Source organism: Taudactylus pleione, unplaced genomic scaffold (assembly GCF_031769625.1).
Source record: "Taudactylus pleione unplaced genomic scaffold, aTauple2 ptg000266l, whole genome shotgun sequence".
Lineage (NCBI taxonomy): Eukaryota > Metazoa > Chordata > Amphibia > Anura > Myobatrachidae > Taudactylus > Taudactylus pleione.
Window position 1 is genome coordinate 4,383,447 of NW_028284668.1, and position 22,698 is coordinate 4,406,144.

Genomic DNA, 22,698 nt, shown 5'->3' on the forward strand with positions numbered 1-22,698 from the left:
CATACTTCAAGCCTTTACTCAGCACTGATGTTTCATTATGGTTCAAAATATGTGTACTAAGGTTGAAGAATTTTACTTCTCCATTTTTAGTCTCAGGCTGGCCAACATTCATTTCTGATGTAGGCCCATCTTCTCGGACCACATTATTTTTCTTTCAAAACTTTTTCTTTTTTGTCTGAGGCCTGGTTTGTTTCCCTCTCGTTTGCCTCGTTTTCTAGATTTAATTAATGTCTGTATCTGTTCCGTTCCCTTCTGTCTCCTAGAAAATGTTTCTAAGGGTGGAATAAGGTAAATCCAGTACTGGATTGAATCTATTGTTTCCCGGGGTGGTAAAGTCCTGATCCCCATACATTTCTTTATCCTGATTTACAATCAGATTTCACCACCAATTACTGGTGTTCCTATCCCTTCAATAGAATTTATTATAATCTGTTCTATGATATCTTCTTTATTGACAATATCCCTCCTATTGTATATTTGTGGTGTTTTCAATTTATTTCTAACTTCCTTAGCTTTATAGTGTCGGGTATTTATAGAGGCTGAGTGTATAATCCTTGACCCTATCAGTCAAGACTCCTTCTATACCCAACTCATTTTTATCTCTATTGAATTTCTTTAGTTTCTTTTGTCTGAGGTCCCTCTCCATTTTTATCACTTTTAATTCAATTATTTTCTCAAGTTCTTTACATTCTGGTAAATGTGCGTATGGCTGAACAAGTGATTTATTAGTGTCTATAATAGTCTCCAGGTCTTTAAATTCAGACCTTCTTACCTCTATAATTAAGTTCATCAAGGAAAACGAACAATTTTTAATAATTGATTCCCATTATGTTCTAAAAGCCTCTGTCGTAGTAGAAAATTAAGCTTTTTTTTAAAATCTATTTTAAGTCCTCTGGGAATAATCTGGTGGGCTATGTATTGCTCCAAAGTTGCTACTTCCCCACCAGAGCTGGCTCTCCCTAATGAGATCTTTTTCCAAATCGCTCATCATAATGTCAAGAGACGATCTTGACATTATGATGAGCGAATTGGAAAAAGTTAAAATCTTCAACCTTAGTACACATATTTTGAACCATAATGAAACATCAGTGCTGAGTAAAGGCTTGAAGTATGCCCCCACTGCTAAAATGAACGATTTTGATTTCTATAAAGATATTCAAAAATATATTAGGAAATTGACAGTAAACATTTTTTTCCTGATAAACGATGATAAAGCAGTGGAGGATTTTGGTACAACATCTACATTTCGACCTAAATCTTGTTTTTTTCCATTCCATCTAAACGTGAGTTTTATTGATGCTTTTTCCACACAAGTCTTAGAGGATTCAAAAGATGTAAAATCCAAGAAAGTTAAATTCAATTTAAGCTATGGAGAAAGGAATGCGTTAAAAGAATTAAGTGAAAACAAAATACTAATTATTGAGGCTGACGATAAAGGGAGGGGGGGGGGGGAATTGTTCTCTTGGACATTACAGATTATGAAAATGAGGTAGACAACTTAATGACTTACAAACAAAAGATTGAGGAAGTTCCCCACAGAGATTTTTTCTACAGATTTAAAATCTTTGGTAGATACATTTGTAAATAAGGGGAATCTGACCAGTGTTGAGTCTAAATTTTTAATTGTCAATAAACCAACTGTGCCAGTCATTTACGTTTTACCCAAGATTCACAAAGACCCCATTCATCCCCCGGCAGGCCCATTGTATCCGGTATTAATTCAGTGACAGCAAATTTATCAGAGTTTATTGACTTTTATCTACAACCATTAGTCCTTTTAAACAAATCACATCTGAAAGACACCAGGGATTTTTTAAATAAGATACAAGATATACAGTCGGAACATGATTTTATAATGGTGAGCGCAGACATTAGTTCCCTCTATACCATAATCAAGCATAAACAAGGTATAGAAGATATAAAATTAACTTTACAAAGTTCAGACATGGAGGGAGAACTTCAGAACTTTTTAATTCAAAGGGATTAATTTTATTTTGCAGCACAACTATTTTGTTTATAAAGAGGAGTTTTATCTACATGAGGTCGGCACCGCTATGGGCACTAGGTTTGCCCCAAGCTATGCCAATATTTTCATGGGGGTGTGGGAATATATAAATATCTGGAATCACAACCTCCAGGGGGACAAACCTAGTGCTCTGGTGCTGATATATTGACGATATATTTTTTATTTGAAAAGGGGACAGGCTCATTTTAGAAACTTTTTGTACCAGATTAAATTGTAATGACCGTGGTATTAAGTTAACCTTTGATATCCAGACGGAAATGATAAATTTTCTAGACGTCACAATATATGTGGAAGAGGGACATATTCTAACAAAATCCTATCAGAAACCCACAGATTCTCTTTCTTATATACAGGCAGAGAGTTGCCATCACCATCAGTGGCTGAATTCTATACCAGGTGGGCAGTTTAAAAGGATTTGGAGAAACTGCTCCAACCTTGAAACATTTAACGATCAAGCTGAAAAAATGAAAGAGGTTTTTTTAGCAAGCGGTTACAAAAAAGATATTGTCCTGGCAGATCTGTCGTCTGTAAGAGAAATGGATCGGAATTAATTATTGTATACCAAACCCAAAAAGGTCAAGGACGAAAAATTCCAATGGGCCTTTATTTCGGATTTCAACTCCCAACACAGGGAGATTGAAGCTTTCAGAAAACATTGGTCTTTACTACAGAGGGACCCGATCTTGGGTAAAATCATTCCACCTAATTCTTTGCATATCTATAGGAAAGCGGCCAATATTACAACAAAATTAGTTAGAAGTGCACATCTTAATTCAGAGGACACTCACATTAACAATAAATCTATGGGGTTTCACAGGTGTGGCCTGTGTTTGGGTTGTAGAAATGTGAAAACCTCAGGTAAAGAAAAGAAATTCACTACAGTGATGAAAAATGGACAGGTTTTCAATATAGTGGATTTTATGACATGTAACTCTTAAGCTGCATACACACACGATTTTTTGAACAATTATCATTAAACGATAATAGTTTTAAAATATCGTTCACTTTCTGAGTCAAACGATGAATGATTGTTGTTCATGCGCATTCACGTTTCTAGTTGTTAGACTTGTCAACTCAATGATTTTCATTAACGGAATTTGCAAAAATCGTTTGTAGTTCAAAAAAATCGTTCATTACACTTTAAAAAAACTGACAGATAATCTGACAGAAAATTGTTCATAAAATCGTTGGTAACAAAATCGTTGTTTGTGTATGCAGCTTAAACATTTGATTTATGTCACAGAGAGTGTAGCTGTGGATTATTTTATATTGGATGCACCACGAGGAATTTAAAAACTCGCATTGGTGAACACCTTAGAAATTTTAAAAAAGGCTTAGAGTCTTATTCGCCATCATCTCATTTTAAAACTGTACATAACTGTTCCACAGATGAGATCAGGAATTTTCTAGGTCTCAAAAGCATCAAAGGTTCAATTAGGCATAAAGATAATATGGCTGCTATCGCAAGAGAAGAAATGAAGATATTTATAAATTATCATACACTGGTTCCTGGTGGTCTTAACCAGGATTTTGAAGTGAAATGGTTTTTATAACTTAATTATGGATTTTTAAATATTCTTTATTATCAGACTGGATTTAAGGGTTTTATTTGTTTTTTTTATATATTGCGATATGCACTTTATTGGTCCAAAAGGGGTTTTACATGTTCATATATGGTTTTATATTTTTGTATATTTATGTGCACCTCATTTATCCATAGGAGATTCACTGTTAACACCAGGTCTCCAAGATGGAGACCATGAGTAAAGACAAGAAAAGATTGAATCTTTTTTTTTCCCCCCATTTGTGTTAACCGGAAGTATGTCATCCGACTGTGCCCTTGATCCTAAAGCTCTGCAGGAAAACTGGAACGGTGTACAATGGTTCCGGAGGCACGTGGTGTGCCAGTGGACAGCAGGACTTTCACAAAGGAGCTGCATGTTTGCTGGGGAATGGCGATACCAGAAGGGAGGTTACCGGAAGTGACCATGTGTCCCGGGACACGAGAATACACCCGCGAATTTGGGGGCTATGGATTGAACTACTTTAATTCCATGGCTGTATGGCTTGTTTTAATGTATGCATTGGAGGTGCCAAGTTCATTGAGGGAGTGTCCAAGTGGATGATTGTCTGATTGTTTAATTATTTAGGGTACTTAAGGTACCATTATGATAGCTGTCCCCTATACCTTGATAAAGATCTGCAGTGGCGGATCAAAACGCGTTGGCTTTAGGGGACCATTTTATTTTTCATTGGGACATTCCTATTGATGGTGGATTGGTGACCCCTTTGAACGATACGGTGGATTCCGGACTCCACCGCACCTTAACATCAGGTCAACACCTGTTTTTTCTAGGATATTATCCCAGTGATTTCATATTGTTTTCACATATATCTTATCACCCTTTTTATTGCTGCTTTCATAATCCAGTGTTGTGTCTGTTTACATGTATAATAAATTACCATTTACTATACTCTTCCTTTTCCAAATGAGGATGAATGGGAGGTGCCCATGAGCTAGTGGAGAGTTGGAATAGAGAGAGAAAAGAAACTTTGATAAGCACTTAACATACATTGCACATGCGAGCAAGGTACGCCATACCTTGCATATTATCTCGATTTGAAGCACTTGTGATTAATGACTGCATAGGTTAAAGGATAAAAAGATACCTTGATGTGATTATCCCCACACCTTGACCTGTGAGTTTGGGTACGAATAATTATATAATATATATACACACACATATACATATATACACACACACTATATATATATATATATATATATATACACACATACATACATACTACTATTAAAACACGTTACCATATGACTAGAAGTAAAAGTCTAAAGGAAACCTTGATGATTTCATCCTTATACTTTGTCTTGTGAGTTTGAGTAGGCCAATATATTTGGACTACTACAACAAGACTTTTGTTATATGATTAGAGGGAATTGACTATTGAACTGTACTATCATTAAGGAATTGTTTCCATGTCGTTTCTTTTGCATATATACAAAACGGAGACCATTTGAATCTTTGGGATTTCTACACTGAAAGAACGATTGGCCGAGAGTACCACAGCACGCCTGGCCCCAGAAGTCCCTAGCTTTCTGCATTTAATCACCACCTCCCCTCCAACTCTAATACCCGGTGGAATCACTTCTCCTGTCTCTGCTTACACCTCTTGTATCCAGCTCCCCTCCACCTCATCCTGTCAGTGGTTCCTCTCCCCTCTAATACCCAGTGGCACCCAGACCCTTCTCCTGCACCTACCTACCCCTCCACCTCCTCCTGTCAGCAGCTGCACTCCCACGCTAATACCCAGTGGAACCTAGCCCCCTTTTCCGGGGTCCTTAGGATGAAAGGGAAATAGAATCAACCCTTCTCTTATGCCTGCCTACCCCTCCACCTCTAATAAATGGAGTCACCCAGCCTCATCTCCTGTCTCCAGCTCCCCACCACCTTCTCCTGTACGTGGCTATCCTCCACATCTAATACCTGGCACCCAGCCCCTTCTTGCCTACTTATCCTGTCCCCAGCTCCTCTCCACCCATAATCTCTGACTCCCTGAATCCTCCTGTCAGACTCCCCACCTCCTACTCCTGTTCCTTGGCTTCCCGCCTCCTACACCTGTCCCCAACTCCGCCTCCCACGAATCAAGAAGACGTGCCATAAGGGCCTGCAGCATGAGTGCAGCCGCCCCCATGCAGCTCACACAGAATAAAAGGATAGAAGAGTGCACAACTAGAAGCAGAGAAAATCTTTTTGGTATATTTTTCAAATGTATTTATTGGTTTGCAGTTTTTTAAAAAATTATGCAGATATTACAATTTCTGCATAATTTTATATATCACTGTTATGTAACAGTCTAATGCAGAAGATTTCACAGAAATCTCCTGCAGAAGGCTAACTACGGCAGCAGACTGCAGGGCCCATTATTGGTAATGGGTACTGCTGTTTGACCTCTATGTACAAAACTGATGCTCTTGGGGGTATCAGATGGGCATTCTTAGATGTGAGGAAGTGCAGTGGCATGTGGGAAGGTCTGAGAGGCATATGGGGGGCTCCAAAGCATAAATTATGATGGGTCCCAGAAATGTTCAGATAGGACCCCATTTTGTTAAGGTTGCGGGTCCCTGGGACCCACATATTTTGTCGCTCAGCGCGATCACTGCAGAGGTGTATATTTAAGGTAAGATAGTTTGTTTAGCGATTAGCCTGATAACCGTGCCGGTTTTGAAAAGCTACTGAAATGTTGCTATTCCTACATGTTGCTTTATTAAAGAACTTATTCAAGTACCACAGTGCTGCTCCAGGTGTGTATAGCACAAGAAAATAAGATGCTAGAATAAAAGTGAACTTATTTAACCTTTAATGTAAGGTTCTGTGCAAAAAAAACAAACAAAGTATAAAATATGATGGGTGGTATGCAGTGGTTATTGCAATATCACCAAGGTAATTTGTGCAATAATTACACAAATTGTATTGTACGGATGGTCAGTGCAACAAGCAGGGGGGTGTTCGCACTGGTCCTGGTATAGTGGGGATATGTATGGCCAAGAAAGAGTCTTGCACACAATTGTAGGTCCAGTGTACAGCACCAGTAGATGCTATCCGGCTGGTCTGTAATTGTGTCCTTATACGCGGGGTATGTCAGTATTTGTCTGGTGGGGCAGCGTCCCGTATCCCACAGGTGCACATACTTACCCTTCATGCCCTTTGTTGTTCACCTTCAGGTGAGCGGTGTCCTCTTCTCCATCCTCATCACGGTCTCGTGTCTTCTGCTCCGCTATTGCTGTCAGTGCGTGTATGGGAGACACACTCTGGCTGGGATGCAGCGTCTTCACCGGTGTCCTGCGAGACTTCCGGGCTGCTGCGCACTCGCGAGAGCTCGCAGTACTCCAGGTTCAGCAGTCGCTCACGGTGGCTTGACTAGGCACTGCAAGGAGACTTGGATAGGATAGGAGACTATCCACCGGGCCTCCCCCCTCCAAATCGCCTCGCGGTGTCGAGTCGAGCCACTGCGAGCGACTGATGAACCTGGAGTACTGCAAGCTCTCGCGAGAGTGCAGCAAACCGGAAGTCTCACAAGACACCGATGTAGACGCTGCATCCCAGCCAGCGCGTGTCTCCCAAACCCGCACTGACAGCAATAGCGGAGCAGAAGCCTGGAGACCGTGATGAGGACGGAGAAGAGGACACCGCTCACCTGGAGGTGAACAAAAGGACATCAAGGGTAAGTATGTGCACCTGGGGGATACGGGCCGCCACCCCACCAGACACATACTGACATACCCCTCGTATAAGGACACAATTTTAGACCAGCCAGATTGCATCTACCGGTACTGTACACCGGACCTACAATTGTGTGCAAGACTTTCTTGGCCATATATGTCCCCACTATATAAGGACCAGTGCGAACAACCCTCTGCTTGTTGCACTGACCATCCGTATAATACAATTTGTGTAATTACTGTACTAACTACCTTGGTGATATTGCAATAACCACTGCATACCACCCATCATACCACTACCGTACTATTGTGAACTGTACTTACAACTGACATAATAGGCCCTGTGCCTACATCTTAACTAATAAAAATACCTATTTCTATACACAAGTACTCTGCATATCATTTAGGTGAAGCGCTGATCTCCATCAATATAACTTACGCTTGAGATTGGGTTGGGTTCCCATATAGAGATCAGCAGCAGGCACCGAACCCTTCAAATAACCCATAATATTGCAGCGCAGGTCTCCCATCTCTCTATAACTATACAGCATAAAATATGCAAAAAAACCTCCTAAAATTATGAGTGGCAGCTTACTACAATAAAATGTGTATAGGTGAGATACATATGCGTAAAATTTGTAAATAAAGCTAGAGGGCCTACTAGTGTAAAAGCAATTATAAAATGCCAAGTAAAAGTACATAAGAAAAATTAGATGATCCAGAGACTTATCTTAAAAAAAAGAAATGATCTTCAGTCACCTGACCATCAAGTAAATTCAGTGTATATGTAAAAGAAAAGCATAACAATCACACAGTGTGTACTGTACAGATGTGTCCAGTGGAGTAAATAATATTCACATAAATATTTAAAAGTAATTAGGAACACTTTGGTCCCAAAGATATGGAGACTCCACATTATCTTAAAAACAGAATATATTTATTTAATCCGGACAATGAACAAATGGTAGGTAGCACACGTACAAGAGTGAATAATAAAAGTGAGCTAATCTGTCCATAGAGGTAGCCCAATAAAATCATACATATCATGCATCATATACTTTAAATCAGGGCTTGACAAATTTTTGTAAAATCCAGGAGCCAGCTTATAAGTTTAGGAGCCACCATCATCTGCAACCTGTCACGATCCGATGCAAGTGTTCCTCTGTGTAGGACGGTGAGCCGGGGGGTTCGGGTGACTATGGGAGTGACTGGACTAGGTCTCCTAGTTGCGGCCGAGCGCCCAGGTTTGGCTAGACCTGCCCAGAGGCGCGGAGTCTAACTCACTTGGTGGTTTTCTCCAGGTGACCCCTCCAATTGGGATTTGGTTTTCGCCGCACCGAGCAGGTCGCGGCACTCTGGACAGGTACCTGGGATTGGCAGTAGACCGGAAACTATATACAATGCTATAACACTGGAGGTGAACAGAATGCTAGAAAACAGGGGAAGAATCTGGATACTAGAATGGACTAGAAATAGTTAAATATCCAGGTGCTGATTAGCACAGAAAACACAAACATATACTGGGGATTGCACAGACAAGAGCAGAGTGGACTCAGGGAATATATTGGGAATGCTAGAAATGTGGGTGCTGACTGCACAGACAAGACAGAGAAAGAAGTGGACACAGGCACATGTAGTAGTCCCAGTCGCAGGCTTGCTTGGAAACACAGGAAAATGTACAGGAACTGCAACAGATTCTGGAGCTAATTAGAACAGTGAGACACAGAAAGAAAACAGGCATATATACTGGGAAAGCTAGGAATGCTGGTGCAGATTTACACAGACAAACACAGGGCTGTAGACTGGCTGGGAATGCTTAAAGAGGCAGCTGGGAGCCAATTAGTACAAGCAGGTAATCAGACACCTCAGTAGCACATATACAAAGACACACAGACATAGAAAAACATGGTACTAGGAGAGAACTAAAGCTGGCCACACACTAGACCAACTTACATCCAACTAGTTGATTGGTTGGAATGAAAATCTGGTATGGTATGAAGGCAAATGACAATCAGCAATTTGCTCCCAAACGCCGGAAAATGGACAAAAACTGTTGTTTGAACAAATTGTTTAGCTCAAACATTTAACAAACTTGTGTGAACGACCATTTTCATCTGTTTTTTTGGCATTTAGGAGCAAATTGCTGATCATCATTTACTCCCATTCCTTACCAGATTTTCATTCCAACCAATCAACTAGTTGGATGGTTGGATGAAAGTTGGTCTAGTGTGTGGCCAGATTAACTCTCAGACTGAGAATAGCAAAGAAGCTAATGCTGGAGACTTTAGAGAACTGAGAGCAGGCTGAAGCAACTCTTTAAAGAAAATAGCACAGAGCATCACTGGTATCAAAGGCACTGGAACAACAAAGTTGAACAGCCGTTACTTGAAGTTCTGGGGGCGGATTTATACCCAGGGGTAGCAGATTATTGGAGCACAGCATCAGCTGACTGAGATCATGCTACCATTGGTTAGGAGGACTGTCACATGAGAGGAACTGTCATGGCGGCGCCCATGATGGGAACTCCGATCCCCAAAACACACAGCCAACCATGGAAGTCCGCAAAAGCACCTAAGGCAGAATACTCAGCATCTCACCCCTCACTGCATCAGATGTCTTACCACAAGAAAGTCAGGGGAAGCCGGTACGGAAGTGAGAGATAGCCGATCCTAGGCTGAACCCTGACACAACCGAAATATATAAAAACTTATATAAGCAACCACACATGACCATTCAATGTCCCTCAACCTCCCCACATGCCAACAGACCACCACACATGCCTCTTTTTATTGGTTATCAGATTCTGCAATATGCATATACATATTCATATTATGTCACACCCTAGTACTCAAATGCATAGTCTGCCAGACAGTTTGACCCAAATACATAGTATGTCACAGTATAACCCAAATACATAGTATTCCACACCGTATGACCAAAATACATACACATGTGGGGAATCGGTATGTATTACCGCCGGCTGCATGGCCAGTGATTCAAATCCCGATGCAAGAAGTCTGGCAGGGGTGAAGATCCCAACAGGGTTGTTTTGGTAAGTACTACTAACCCTGCCCCTCCCTAAGGGGTGCCTAACCTAATCCCCCCCGTACCTGCAGCCTAAACCTAAGTCTACGGGGGCGGTTCCTAACCCTAACCTCCCCCAGCGGGTGCCTAACTCTAACCTCCCCTTCCCCTAGCCTAATCCTAACCCTCCCGGGTGCCAAACCCTAAGTCCCACTGGGAGCCCTGACACCTAACACTCCCCCCCAAGGCTGTCCGCACCCCCGCCACCCGGCTTACCTTCGGTCAGTATGCCAGGCGTCGTGCTCCCAGCATAGGTCTAATGACAGGGGTCAGGATTTCGACACCTGTCTTAAGTACCCTGCAGGATTTGACAGTCGGGAAGCCAGCGGTCGGCATTTCGACCGTCTTCTTCCTGACTGCATCCCACATGTGGGATGATGAGTTATACAAGTACATAGGATGATACATGTGTAACTTGGGGAGGGATGGTGGGAGAGGCGCACTTAGGGAGTTTATCCCCGACTGTTGAGCAAGGTGCAGGAGTTTTATTAATTTAATTACAGTGGGGCAGTACAGTCCTGGGGCGAGGAGGTTAGGGGCAAGCAGTACTCAGCGCAGTATTTACCCCCTTCTTCCTGCTGGGAGCCCGCATGAGCTGCAGCCTCAGCTTGTCCTTCAGCACCAGGGTGCACAGCTTTTAGCTCCCTCCTGGCCTGTGCAGTGTCCATCTCTAGCTTCCTGTGTGCGGAGAACTGGCTGAAGGAGTCAAGGATGGAGCGCAGGCAGTTGGAGGGTCCCGGCACCAACATGATGGGGCAACAATGCTGATGCTGCAGCCGGGAGAGAGTCATAGGGTGGCTGTCAGGGAAGGGGTGCAGAGCCCGAAGAGGAGTATGCAGAGGTGCTGCTGAAGAGCTGCTGGATTTGAATAGCAGAGTGGCAGGCTGGTGGGCAGGGAGGGAAGACACTGCAGCTGGCATTACAATTGGCTGGGGAGAAACTGAAGGAAGCATGGAGTTTGGCTGGGTAGACACTGCAAGTGGTGATTGGCTGCGGCGCGGGCACCTAGCACAGTCCACACAGCTAGATCATAGTGCGTCCTTTGGGACAGACCCGCTCGTTTACTAAAAGTGAGTCCTGCCTCCCTGGATAATCTGGTAGCCAGGCAGCAAAATCTGATCGCCATGGCGACCTGCCCTCTGGGATTTGATGAGCCCTGCTTTAAATATATACATGAATTTATAATATATTATATATGTACATACAGTAATATGAATACAGATAGAGAGTATATGTATATATATATATATATATATATATATTTTATAAACACAAAAAAATACTTAAGAGGGCGAAAACCACTTAAATGTCTTTTTTAAAAACATCAATTGAAAAGGGGAGGATTTCAGACGTTCAGAATCCACATCAATAAGATGTCCAGTAAGATTCCTTTTATAGGAAAATTTCATTCACAACAAATCACTTTTTCTCTTTAATGGATTGGACCAACTTTAGTATAGGTAGTAGATTCCATAGGCTCTAAATTATATTTTCTAAAAAAGACCCACTCACCAAAAAAAAAAGACACCCAAAAAATGTCCCAATTGCCCACTGTTAGATATGATAAACAATTAAATTTCTTGTCAATTTGACATATAAAAATGTTTTGAGATAAAAACTGCTTACACAATTTCTTCAATGATTTTAACAGAAGACAATGTATATCCTGCTATTAACTCATACAGGGCCAGAATCTCAATATGCAGGTTTCTCCCTTCTGATAAATGAATTAATTTACAAGCCAACACGTTTCGTCTGTTAGGACTTCATCAGGGCCATATATATCCAATTTGGAAAATGCACATGATCCAGTAGAAAACTGCATAGACAGAGTATGATAGTTTTAGCAATTAGGGAGCTCCACCATTTTGTGAGCGACAGCAATCTTACTCAGAGAGTGCAGAATCTGCAGTTAACCACAGGGTGTGATGGCATACCATATCTGTATTGCGCAAGAAACACGTCCATTAAGTCATAAGCCTTAATGATTGGAATTTAATTGCTTTTTTGAGTTTGAGTGGTAGAAATTCAGTAGGTTTTGTGAAATTTCACATCATGTCTAATAAAGCCTTAATGTGACATGTGAAACTGTAAGGATTTTTGTCTATGGAATTTCATTGCTTTTTTAAATGTATTAACCATTTCAATCATGTGTGGCTTAATATAATCCTAATCGACTCTAGTATAAATCACCTAGCTCACTCATGTTCCCCAGTTTAATCCCATGTCATATCAATCATATGTGCCTCAGTTATAATACATAATTTACCAGAGTATAGATCTCCTAGCTCACTCATGTATCCCCAGTATAATTCCTGTATGAGCAGTCATGATGTATATTTGATACAATCCGAGCAGACACTATGCCAGGTGGTGAATGTGGATAGGATGGTATTGCTAGGCATGCCCATTAATGTCTCACAAAGAAGCCATGTAGGCCTTATATCAGCAACAACGTCTACACACCAGCAATGTACAGCCCCACAATACACGCAGAGAATATTATATACATGCATTTCTCCATCCTTCTCCTGTCGCCGAGTGCCCGACCACAACACAAATAAATAAAGCTGCACAAATTCAGGACAGAGTGCGCTGCTACGCTAGGTCCTCTGGGAGTTGTAGTTCCTTGCATGCTGCTTAGTTATGGCTTCAACTGAGTAACTACAATACCCATTGCACCCATTTATTCGATTCAGCCTTAATATAAAGGCACGCCCGTGCCCTTTTAATAAAGCACTTTTGAATTTTCTGTTGACTTTCCTCCAATGAATAAATTAGTGACGTCATGATCACGTGCTGTATCATACTCCTCTGACACCACACGAACCAGAGGATTAAACTCATTAATGTGAGCAGTGCCAGGGTTTATTACTGTGATAATGTGCCCACACCAACCCCAAAACACTACCTGCTCCACTGTATTACAAAAATGTATGCAATTTCCCTCCAGTTCACCTAATAAAAACAAGATGCGGGCTAAATGACAGCCATGTCTGTGTACCCAGGTGAAGCCACTATGTAGCCCCTGCAGGAGGCCACCAACTGACATTGCTCAGCAAGTTGACATTCCCTATCTCTATAATGGGGCATTTGTGAAGTAATACTTTAAAAACTGTAACTTTCTCAATTACCTGAACCCCAAAAGGCCCTACCCTGGAACAATAGCTACCTAATAAAACAAACCCAAAGTCTAAATTCGCCCCCTACCCTGAGTTATGCCTTCCCAAATATTCCCCATAGAGAATAGCAGAAAAGTGGTCATAACTGAGTGTCAGGATTTTGGAGTACTCTAAATTTCCAAATGCCAATTTTTCCAAATTTTTTATTTTTTTGCCCTGAAATTTGGCATGCAGCATCGAGTGACAGTTCTACCCACCCGTGCCAAATTTCAGCCCGGTACTTCCAATAGCTTTTGAGGTGTAGCCCTTGACACACAATGATTATATATATATATATATATATATATATATTATTTATATATTTATATTATAGACATTTATATAAGAAAATGCTCCCTATATATTTTTATATATACACACACACATTTATAATATATATTCACACAAGCCTGCAGTGCATTATATCTAAATACTTAATATTTCAGCAGCAGCCAGGCTGGCAGTCAGCAGGAGGCGCCCTGCAGGGTTTGGGCCACCTTCCTGGAGATGCCTGTGAATGCTGTGCTACTGCTTCCTTCAGAGTGAAGAGGACAGGGCAGCACCTTTGGAATGTCACACGTCCTGACATCATGTGGCGCAGAGGAAGCGCCGGGTCACTGCATGTGTGGCGCAGGGAGGGCTAGTGAAGCCTTCCACTACACCATGTTTATCCAATTTATGTCAGCGGCGGAGTTTGATCAGTGCCTTGGATGTGAGCAGGGGACAGGGGTCACGGCCGGGGGGAGGGCCTCAGAAATACACTTACAGATGGCTGTTGGAGGAAAAAAAATAATTCCTGTGTACAGCAGCAGAAACTACAAAGTAGTTGCTGTGAGACAATTCTGTGGGAGGTCAGGAGCTGCAGCTTCATCCGCCCCATTGTTAATCCAGCCCTGCTAACAGATATCATTAATTTGTCTAGATTAACCTTTCCCATATATGAATCTGTTGTTGCTCAAATCAATTTATAAGCACATTACAATTTTGTGTTGTTAAGGACTAGATATAAAAGGATAGGCCACCTCAATTATTCAGACACATTATGCTGTTGGCCAAAAGAAATGGTGGATTGGCCCTTGCTAATTTGAAACTCAATCAATTGGCTTGTTTGTTGAATCAGATTAGAGATTGTTTTTTCTCTGATAGCCCAAAACCTTGAGTAACCAAGACATCATTCTGGCTGGTTCATTCATGATTAAGGACCTACTCTACCTTCCTCAGATGGCTAGACATGTTCCTACTTTTCCTTTTCCATCTTGAATGGATTAAATTTATATCTTCTTTAGATGAGGTCTCATTTAATGCCCTCAATTTGTCTTACTCAGCATTGCACGCCTTATTCGAAAGCGTCACATACATAATGGGAACTTAATGGGGTGCTGCAACCTTATGCGGTAGCACCACCGATGGCTTTTATATACACTTATTACAGCTTCTAGTCCTTTATAGAATGTCTCAGGGGATTTTATAAATATCTCCAATTGCGTCACTGCCCGAGTTAGTGTCTTTCTGGCTGACTATATTTTATGGATGTGTCCGACTTCTGCTAAACTAGAGCAGGATGACACTGTGGTATAGCATGTTGCTAGCTGAACAAATGAAAGGGGAGCTCCCAATTTAATACAAATAGGAAGCTAATATTGCTAGGAAACTGTCTGATGAAGCTTAGGAGAAGATTTTCAGAACCTATTTCAGGATGTCACAATGCATTAACCACTTTGAAAGGTTCATCAAATAATTGCACAGACTATATTTAAACAGTAGAGAGGCAACATAAGATTTGGTCCTCCATTTCTAAATTTTATTGGAGGAATTATGGTTACGTAGATGATGCTCTCCATATATTTAGGAGTTGCCAGGTTCAACAACCCCTTGGGCTGGAAATTGCAGCCTTGATCACAGGTATTAAATGAACTCTGCCATTATTCTACTCCATTTGTACAGTATTTGGAAATGCCCTGTTCCAGTGAGACATATGTGGTAGGTCATTTCTTGATTGCAGCTATACCACAACTTTGGCACTCTATTATTTTACCCATATGCAAATTATAGAAGCAAAGGTCCATAGGAATTTTGAAAAGTGCCCAGGAGCTATTCAATCAATCCTAGCAAATGGCCATGAGGCTGTATTTATCGCAGATTTCTGCTCTGCTCTCCTGAGGTGCAAACAAAAATCTGCATTAAGTAGGGCTCCAGGGCTGGTTGCAAGTGCTGGGTGCACAGTAACTGCATCCCATCTAACACTTACACAGGAGAAGCTGTATAACACAGCTAATCCTGTGCATTTTTGCATTAAATAGTGGTCATCACAGGCTCCCAAAATTACTCGAACACAAAGGTGGAGCTACTGTGCAATAAGTTAACCAAAGTAGACTGTTTATAGTACTTTCTTTTTTAGCACCACCTTATGAAAAATATGAGCTTAAGCTAGTGCTACATATTAAGCACAATTTGACTCTCAATTTTCTAAATTATGGTGATTTCTACTTACTTGCAGTGGTATTCTTGTCCTGCCTGATCCACCAAGAGAAAGTAATGACCATGCCATGCTCCTGGGTTAGATTGCAATGTGACATGTCTGATGTCTGTTCCATAAAGTGCATTGATGCCACTGCTAAAATCTTTCAAATACCTCTCCATGTCATCAGCATGGGGGAAGAATTCACGAGAGTAATGTCTAAAACGCAAGAACTCATCTTGACTCAGCAGTGAGTTCCAGTCATGACGAAGATTGAATTCCTTGTTCCTGTGTCCTGTAAATTGTTTGTTTATGCTAATTAACTTACGGTGTCGTGGAAAATTAAGAAAGAAGCTACCAGGGCTCTGGTTGCGTTCAAAGACAATGTAATCCTTCATTGAGTCTTCAAGAAACTTTGCAATTTGCAGACCCCCAGGGCCAGCTCCAAGCACACAGTAATCATGGGTGATTTGGTGAGAGCGCAGAGATGGAAGGCTTAAAACGAAAACAATCAGCAGAACTTGCATCCTGTGCAATAAAAGAAAGAATGTGAAACTGACATTCACATAGTAATTACAGGAATATTAATGCTTAAAATAAATTTAACTATGAGAAAGCTAATGGTTTGTCAATCTAGCAGCCATTGAAAAAATTGCCAGTTAATAACAGTTTCAAGAAATGTAAAGTTGTTAAATGATAAGCGCTATGTTGGCTTATTTCTAACATTTTGACATTTAATAATTCAATGGTTAAATGGTTGAGGTACAGAGATTATGGAACCAGTGATTTGGGCAAGCAGATGTCCGTCACGCATGCACATTAGACAGTTACCCATTTCCGGCAATGGTAGGCTGCCAGCAATTTAGCAGAGATTAACACTGAGTAGGTGAACAAAGCTGAACCTCGCCAAACAGGCAAGTTGTTAAATACCACTGGCATACTAGTAAGTATCACTGTCAGGGGCGTATCTATAATGGGTGCAAGATGTGCACGGGAACCTGGGTCCAAGGGGGCCCACACCGCACACCCATACTTACCTTTCCGCAGAGTCCAGCAAAAAGTCACTAGGAAAATGGAGGTGGCCATTTTCCCTGTGACTTGCACATGCATAGAAAAGATGTCCCCGGGAAAAAGGCGCGGATGTCATTCTCCCGAAGACCGGCGCTTGTGCAGTAGATTCTGGCACGAAACCAGAAACTACTGCACTGACAGAAAGTAGGGGGCCCAAAAAGAGGCTGCACACGAGCCCCCTACTCTCTTAAAATACCCCTGATCACTTTGATACTAAACAAAATATGCTGTCGGTTTTCATTATTTTTAATAAATGGAGTCCAAAACATTTGCTGCAAATACTATGTCCCGGCACAATCTATCAGTCTCTGCCCCTCCTGGTGACCCATGGGGGTCATTCCATGCCAAATCGCCACAAACACAAGTAACCATCTCAGATATAAAGTATAAAGTATCGCATAAAGTATCTTTCATATGTAAAATTTTAGACTTCAGTGATACACGGTGTTCATGCTACAGGGTTGTAAACATGACATACAATGTAAAATTTATACTTGCAAGGTCAACTAAAACGAATCATAACATTGCTTCTAATTGTGGTAGAAATTTCATATTGGCCTTGTTTTGAAGCCAAGGGACCAGAGTTTTCATAAAAATAGGCTTTATATTTAAATACTGAATTTTACATTTCAAAGGTCAGATGTGACCTTTGACCTTGAATATCTAAAAAAAAAAAAAAGTATGTTTAATTTTTTGGTACTTAAAGTATGTTATACACTTAAATACACTCTCTCTTTGGTATACGTTTCATTTTGAGAAGCCTTTGGGAGGAGAAGTAAAAAAAAAATATTAAGTACAGCAACACACCCTTCTTGCACTAACCATGCAACTGGCAAATTCAGACTTGTCTTGTAGTGTCTCTCGCTTACCTCTTTTATACCAAAAGTCCCAGGACTGACCAGGGGTTTGGAACAAGTTTCCAACCTGGATCAGACCCGGGACAAAGCCCTTTCCCACTGCAGTGCCAACCCGGGTTATGCCCGGGTCGGCACAGTTCACACCAGACCCGGGTCTGCAGTGACCCGGGTCTTCCATCATTGCAGTGGACGCTTGGAGATTATGTAAACGCCAAGCGCCGCTGATGCCGCCCAATCAGCTAGCATGCGGCGCGACCCGGGTCATTGTGACCAGGGTCGCACTGCAGGGTGACACGGGAATAACCTGTGCTAGCTGGGTCGGATACCCAGGTCAATGGAACTGGGTTGATCAGTTTACACTGACAAAAATCCTGGGCTGATATGCGTTCATGTGCATCAACCAGGAATTTTTAAGTCAGTGTAAAAGGGGTATCTATGTTCTAGGGAAGGTCATCAGTGGTTTTCCATTGTTTTGTACCATCAATGGTACGATACCAATCTATGGTGAACCATCGATGGTTTGCACCACTTGATGGCCACCGCTGCCATGTGTCTGGAAAGCCACGGGCTAATAAATAAAAAAAAATTAAAAATAGGGGGCGGGGCTTAGTGGACAGTCAAGGGATGGGGACAAATTCTGTGTCATTAGCAGTAGATAAAAAAAACATCGGGTTCCACTCGGTCATCGATGGCAGAAAAGAATTGGCTCTGCCATCGATGGCATGAGCCATCGATATTTGTAAACTATTGAGGGTCAATGGCCAACCCTACTGTGTTCTTTTCAGTCTGGCTGCAGCTTCTGCATTGAGAACTAGTGATAGAAGGACTAAGACAGTTTATCAGTGAATAGTTGTAGTTTGATCAAGAGCATGACAAATGGATAAAAAGTACATTAAAGGTGCGTACACACGGGTCAATTTTTTGGACGGCTGAACGATAGCAATGTCGTTATCATTCAGTCGTTTTAAAAAATCGTCCAGTTTCAGCCCCAAAACGATGAACAATAACTACCAATGCACGTTCCCGTTTGTAGTTGGTAGTTGCCGTTCACTGCCCGAACCTCCTGTCCAACCTGACGACATTGTCAGGTTGAACATGTTTGGGGATGAGGGAGGGAGCCCGGCACTGAACTAAATAGGTCTCGATTTCGTTCAGTGTTTGTGCTCAGTGTCGTTAACATTGAGCACACCCCTGCCGGGGACACAGGACAACTTCGTTCGGGGAGAAAATCGTCCCGTGTGTACACGCACCATAAGACTCAGTGCTGCAACCCATTTGCTATTAAAGGACAAAAGCAGTAGAAAACAAATCAGGCACAGGTTACAAATTTTTTTGCAAAATTTCTTAGATCATTCTTTTCCTCTTGGTAGGTGATGCTCCCACACTGCTTAAACTTTCATTTAATGACAGCAACATTGTTTCAGTCCTGCATGTTGCCACTTCTGTGTCACTTTCCTCATTAATTGATGTGCTTGGTCCTTCCTCAGCAGTTAAAGAATCCCTTTTAATTTGTTTCCTACAGTTATCACAAATCAATAGATCACTTTGATAAGTGGCTGTATTTTAATCATCCATGGTATCATCTTCCTTTATTGTTTTCTACTGCTGCTATGTCCTTTAATATCAAATGGGTTGCAGCACTGAGCCCTAATGTACTTCTTATACATTGGTCACACTTTTGATCAAACTACTACTATTCACTGATAAACTATCAGATAAACCAGAAGTTCCCAAATGCGGTCCTCTGGACCTAAACAGTTCAGGTTTTAGAGATATCCATGGTTGAGCACAGGTGGTTAAATCAAACTGACTGAGGTACTTATTAAATCGTTTAGGGTCACTCATGGATATCTTTAAAACCTGGACTGTTAAGCTGGCCACACACTAGACCAACTTTCATCCAACCATCTAAGTGAAGGCATGGCAGGCGATCGCACGGTGAGGAATAAGCACGCCCACTATGTCTTGGCGAGCAATCACTGTGTATGGAGATGCCCGCAGGCCAGTCTTAAGACGGCCACTAGCACACCTCATCTTCAGGAAGTGTATGCAAGCATCGGTGCATCGGACGCAAATGCAGCGCTTAAGGTGGACTATAATCTACCTCTAGCACTGCGATCACTTGAGTGTAAAAAACAGCCAGGTGACGTGTACAATGACATTTCCTTTAATTATGCACGCCTCTAAAATGGCGTTAAGATGCTCAGACATGCCTGCGTTCGCACCTCCACTCCCCTGTTTCTAGTGGCCTGCCCCTGTTACCACCCACAAATGGCTTCTCATGTCACTCACTCTGTTGGGAAGTCTATGCGCAATGACCGAATGCTTCCCGATAACTAAAACTGGTTCGCGCACTGCGATGCATACACATGCGCAGAATGTGAACATCGGCAAGCTACAAGCGAACGCTTCTTAGCGTCTGGGTCTGAATCAGGCCCTCAGTTTGGGAACCTCTGAAATAAACTGTCTTAGGGCCTGATTCAGAGCCGGACGCTCTGACCAGAGCGCTCGCTCTGAATCAGGGCCCTCCTCCATTAAAATGGAGCGTCCTCCTGGACGCTCGTATAGCTGTGGGTCACCACCCACAGCATATAAGAGCGGTAGGGTCTCCCAGCAACAAGCCCTGGAGTGATTTTGGCTCTATCAGAGCCAAAATTACTCCCACTGATATCACTAGTGATGTCAGTGGGGCCGGCTTCAGACGGTAGGCGTTCCCAAGGGAAGGCCTCCGTCTGGCAGGCACACCCCCGGCACGCCCACCAAAGGGGGCGTGCTGTCAGTCACCATCGACAGCACGCCCCCTTTGGTGCGAGACCCGGAGCGAAAGCTTGGCTGTCGCAGTCCGGGTCTCGCGCATGAGCACGACTGAGCTCACTCCGTCGTGCGCATGCGCAGTGGGGAACATCGACCCACTTGCGAGCGTACTGCCGCTTGTGAGAGGGTCTGAATGACCCCCTTAGTCCCTTGTATCATACTTGCCTACTCTCCTGAAATAGCTGGGAGCCTCACGAAAACCGGAAGGTGCTCCTGGACCTCTGGAAAAGGCAAGTATCCCGGACGGCTGCCTACTCCCCCCCCGCCTCCCCCGGATCCTCTTGCAGCTCCTACACAAACCCCTGCAAATGCTGAATTGCATCATGGCCTCGCCACCTGCTTCACACGCATTATGAACACCATTACGGTTGCATACGCAGCCAGATGACTCGATGCAAGCAGGAAATGGCCAAAATCCTGCATCAGGTCAGGTCATCCTCTGTTGTGCGTCTGGGTCCGATGGTTCTTGATGTTACCGATGTTTGCACTATAATGCATACTGATTGAGCATTGAGTAAAGGGTAATGGGCGGTTGTGTAGTAGTGCTGGGCATCTGCATCTTATGTTGCGGTTGCAGTGCGTAAGCATTGATTAGCACAAACATGCAGTGGCCGAGTGCATGCAATCTCTCACATGCATCCCTTGCTAAATTAGGCCGACGGAGAGAGACACTACAAGACAAGTCTGAACTTGCCAATTGCATGGAGGGTGCAAAAAGGGTTGAACTGCTGTACTTAATATTTTTTTTACTCTGTATCCAATGGCTTCCCAAAATGAAAAAACTTATAACAGAGATTGTATCCAAAATAAAATGTACACGTTAAGATACTCAAAGGTCACATGAAGTGACCGTGAAATGTAAAAGTCAATATTGAAATATAAATTTTTTTTATGAAAACTCTGGTCCCTTAGCTACAAAACAAGACCAACATGAAAGTTATACCAAAATTCAAAGAAAAGTTATGATTTGTTTTAGTTGACCTTGCAAGCATAAATGGAAACATTTTTGTCATGTTTGCAACCCTGCAGCATGAACACCATATATCACTGAAGGCTAAATTTTTACATATGAAAGTTATTTTATGCAGTCTATTATCCTATCAAATTTCATCTCAGACGGTCGGGTTGGAAGCTGTGATATTCGGCATGGAATGACCCATGGGCAGCCACTGAAAAGCTGGAAAAAACAAAAACAGATGCTTCATGCAGTATCATTTGCCACTATGCCCTGTTCTATAAAAAAAATTTCAACTCATGTAATCAAGTTCCATCTTAAGGCCCCCATATATCAGCGATGGATCGGATGGATTCCCTGATCCCCTGAAACTGGGGTTGGGGTATCAGTGAAATCCAACATGTTGGATTTCCCCGATTTTGGCAAATCGGGGATCTTTAACATGAAGAATTTCAGCGATTCCCCGACAGATCGTCGATCATCGATGGCCGCAGATCAGCATTTCCAACCAGTGGATCAGGGAAACAGCCGTTTGATGTATTGGGCCCTCTACTTAAAGCTCAGTGAACCCTATGCTGGGCTCAATTAGAGTCTGATTCACCAAAATTTAAATATTGCATGTCATATGAATGAACCATATTATTTATTTTTATTTATTATTTATTACCAGTTATTTATATAGCGCACACATATTCCGCAGCGCTTTACAGAGAATAGTTAGCCATTCACATCAGTTCATTTCTATGCCTGGCTGGATCACTATACAAAGCAAAGTGTGCCTTTTGTATCAGTCATTTTAGATATTTCTAGTATAAATTAAAGTCCCTGGTAGGTGTCTGTATGTTTGGGCTAATCTAGAGAACCACTGGACGGATTTTGGTGCAGTTTTCACTAATCTGTAGAGCATTTGTCGAGGAAGGTTAGGGTGTATGAAACATTAACATATGAGAAAAGGAAGCCAAGCAGTGACGATTTTAGTGAAGCAAGTCATTTAAAACTGTCCCTGGTATGTATCTGTTTGTGCTAATCTCTG

General features: G+C 42.1%; 1 protein-coding gene across 1 annotated transcript in view; it reads right to left on the minus strand.

The window, feature by feature from the left end:
* FOXRED2 (FAD dependent oxidoreductase domain containing 2) overlaps positions 1-22,698 on the minus strand; it is a 423,284-nt gene that overhangs the window by 386,177 nt on the left and 14,409 nt on the right. The window contains exon 2 of the mRNA XM_088481219.1: positions 16,002-16,496. Coding sequence (XP_088337345.1) covers positions 16,002-16,495 — 494 coding nt within the window. The 5' untranslated portion in view covers position 16,496. The remainder of the gene's footprint in view (positions 1-16,001; positions 16,497-22,698) is intronic.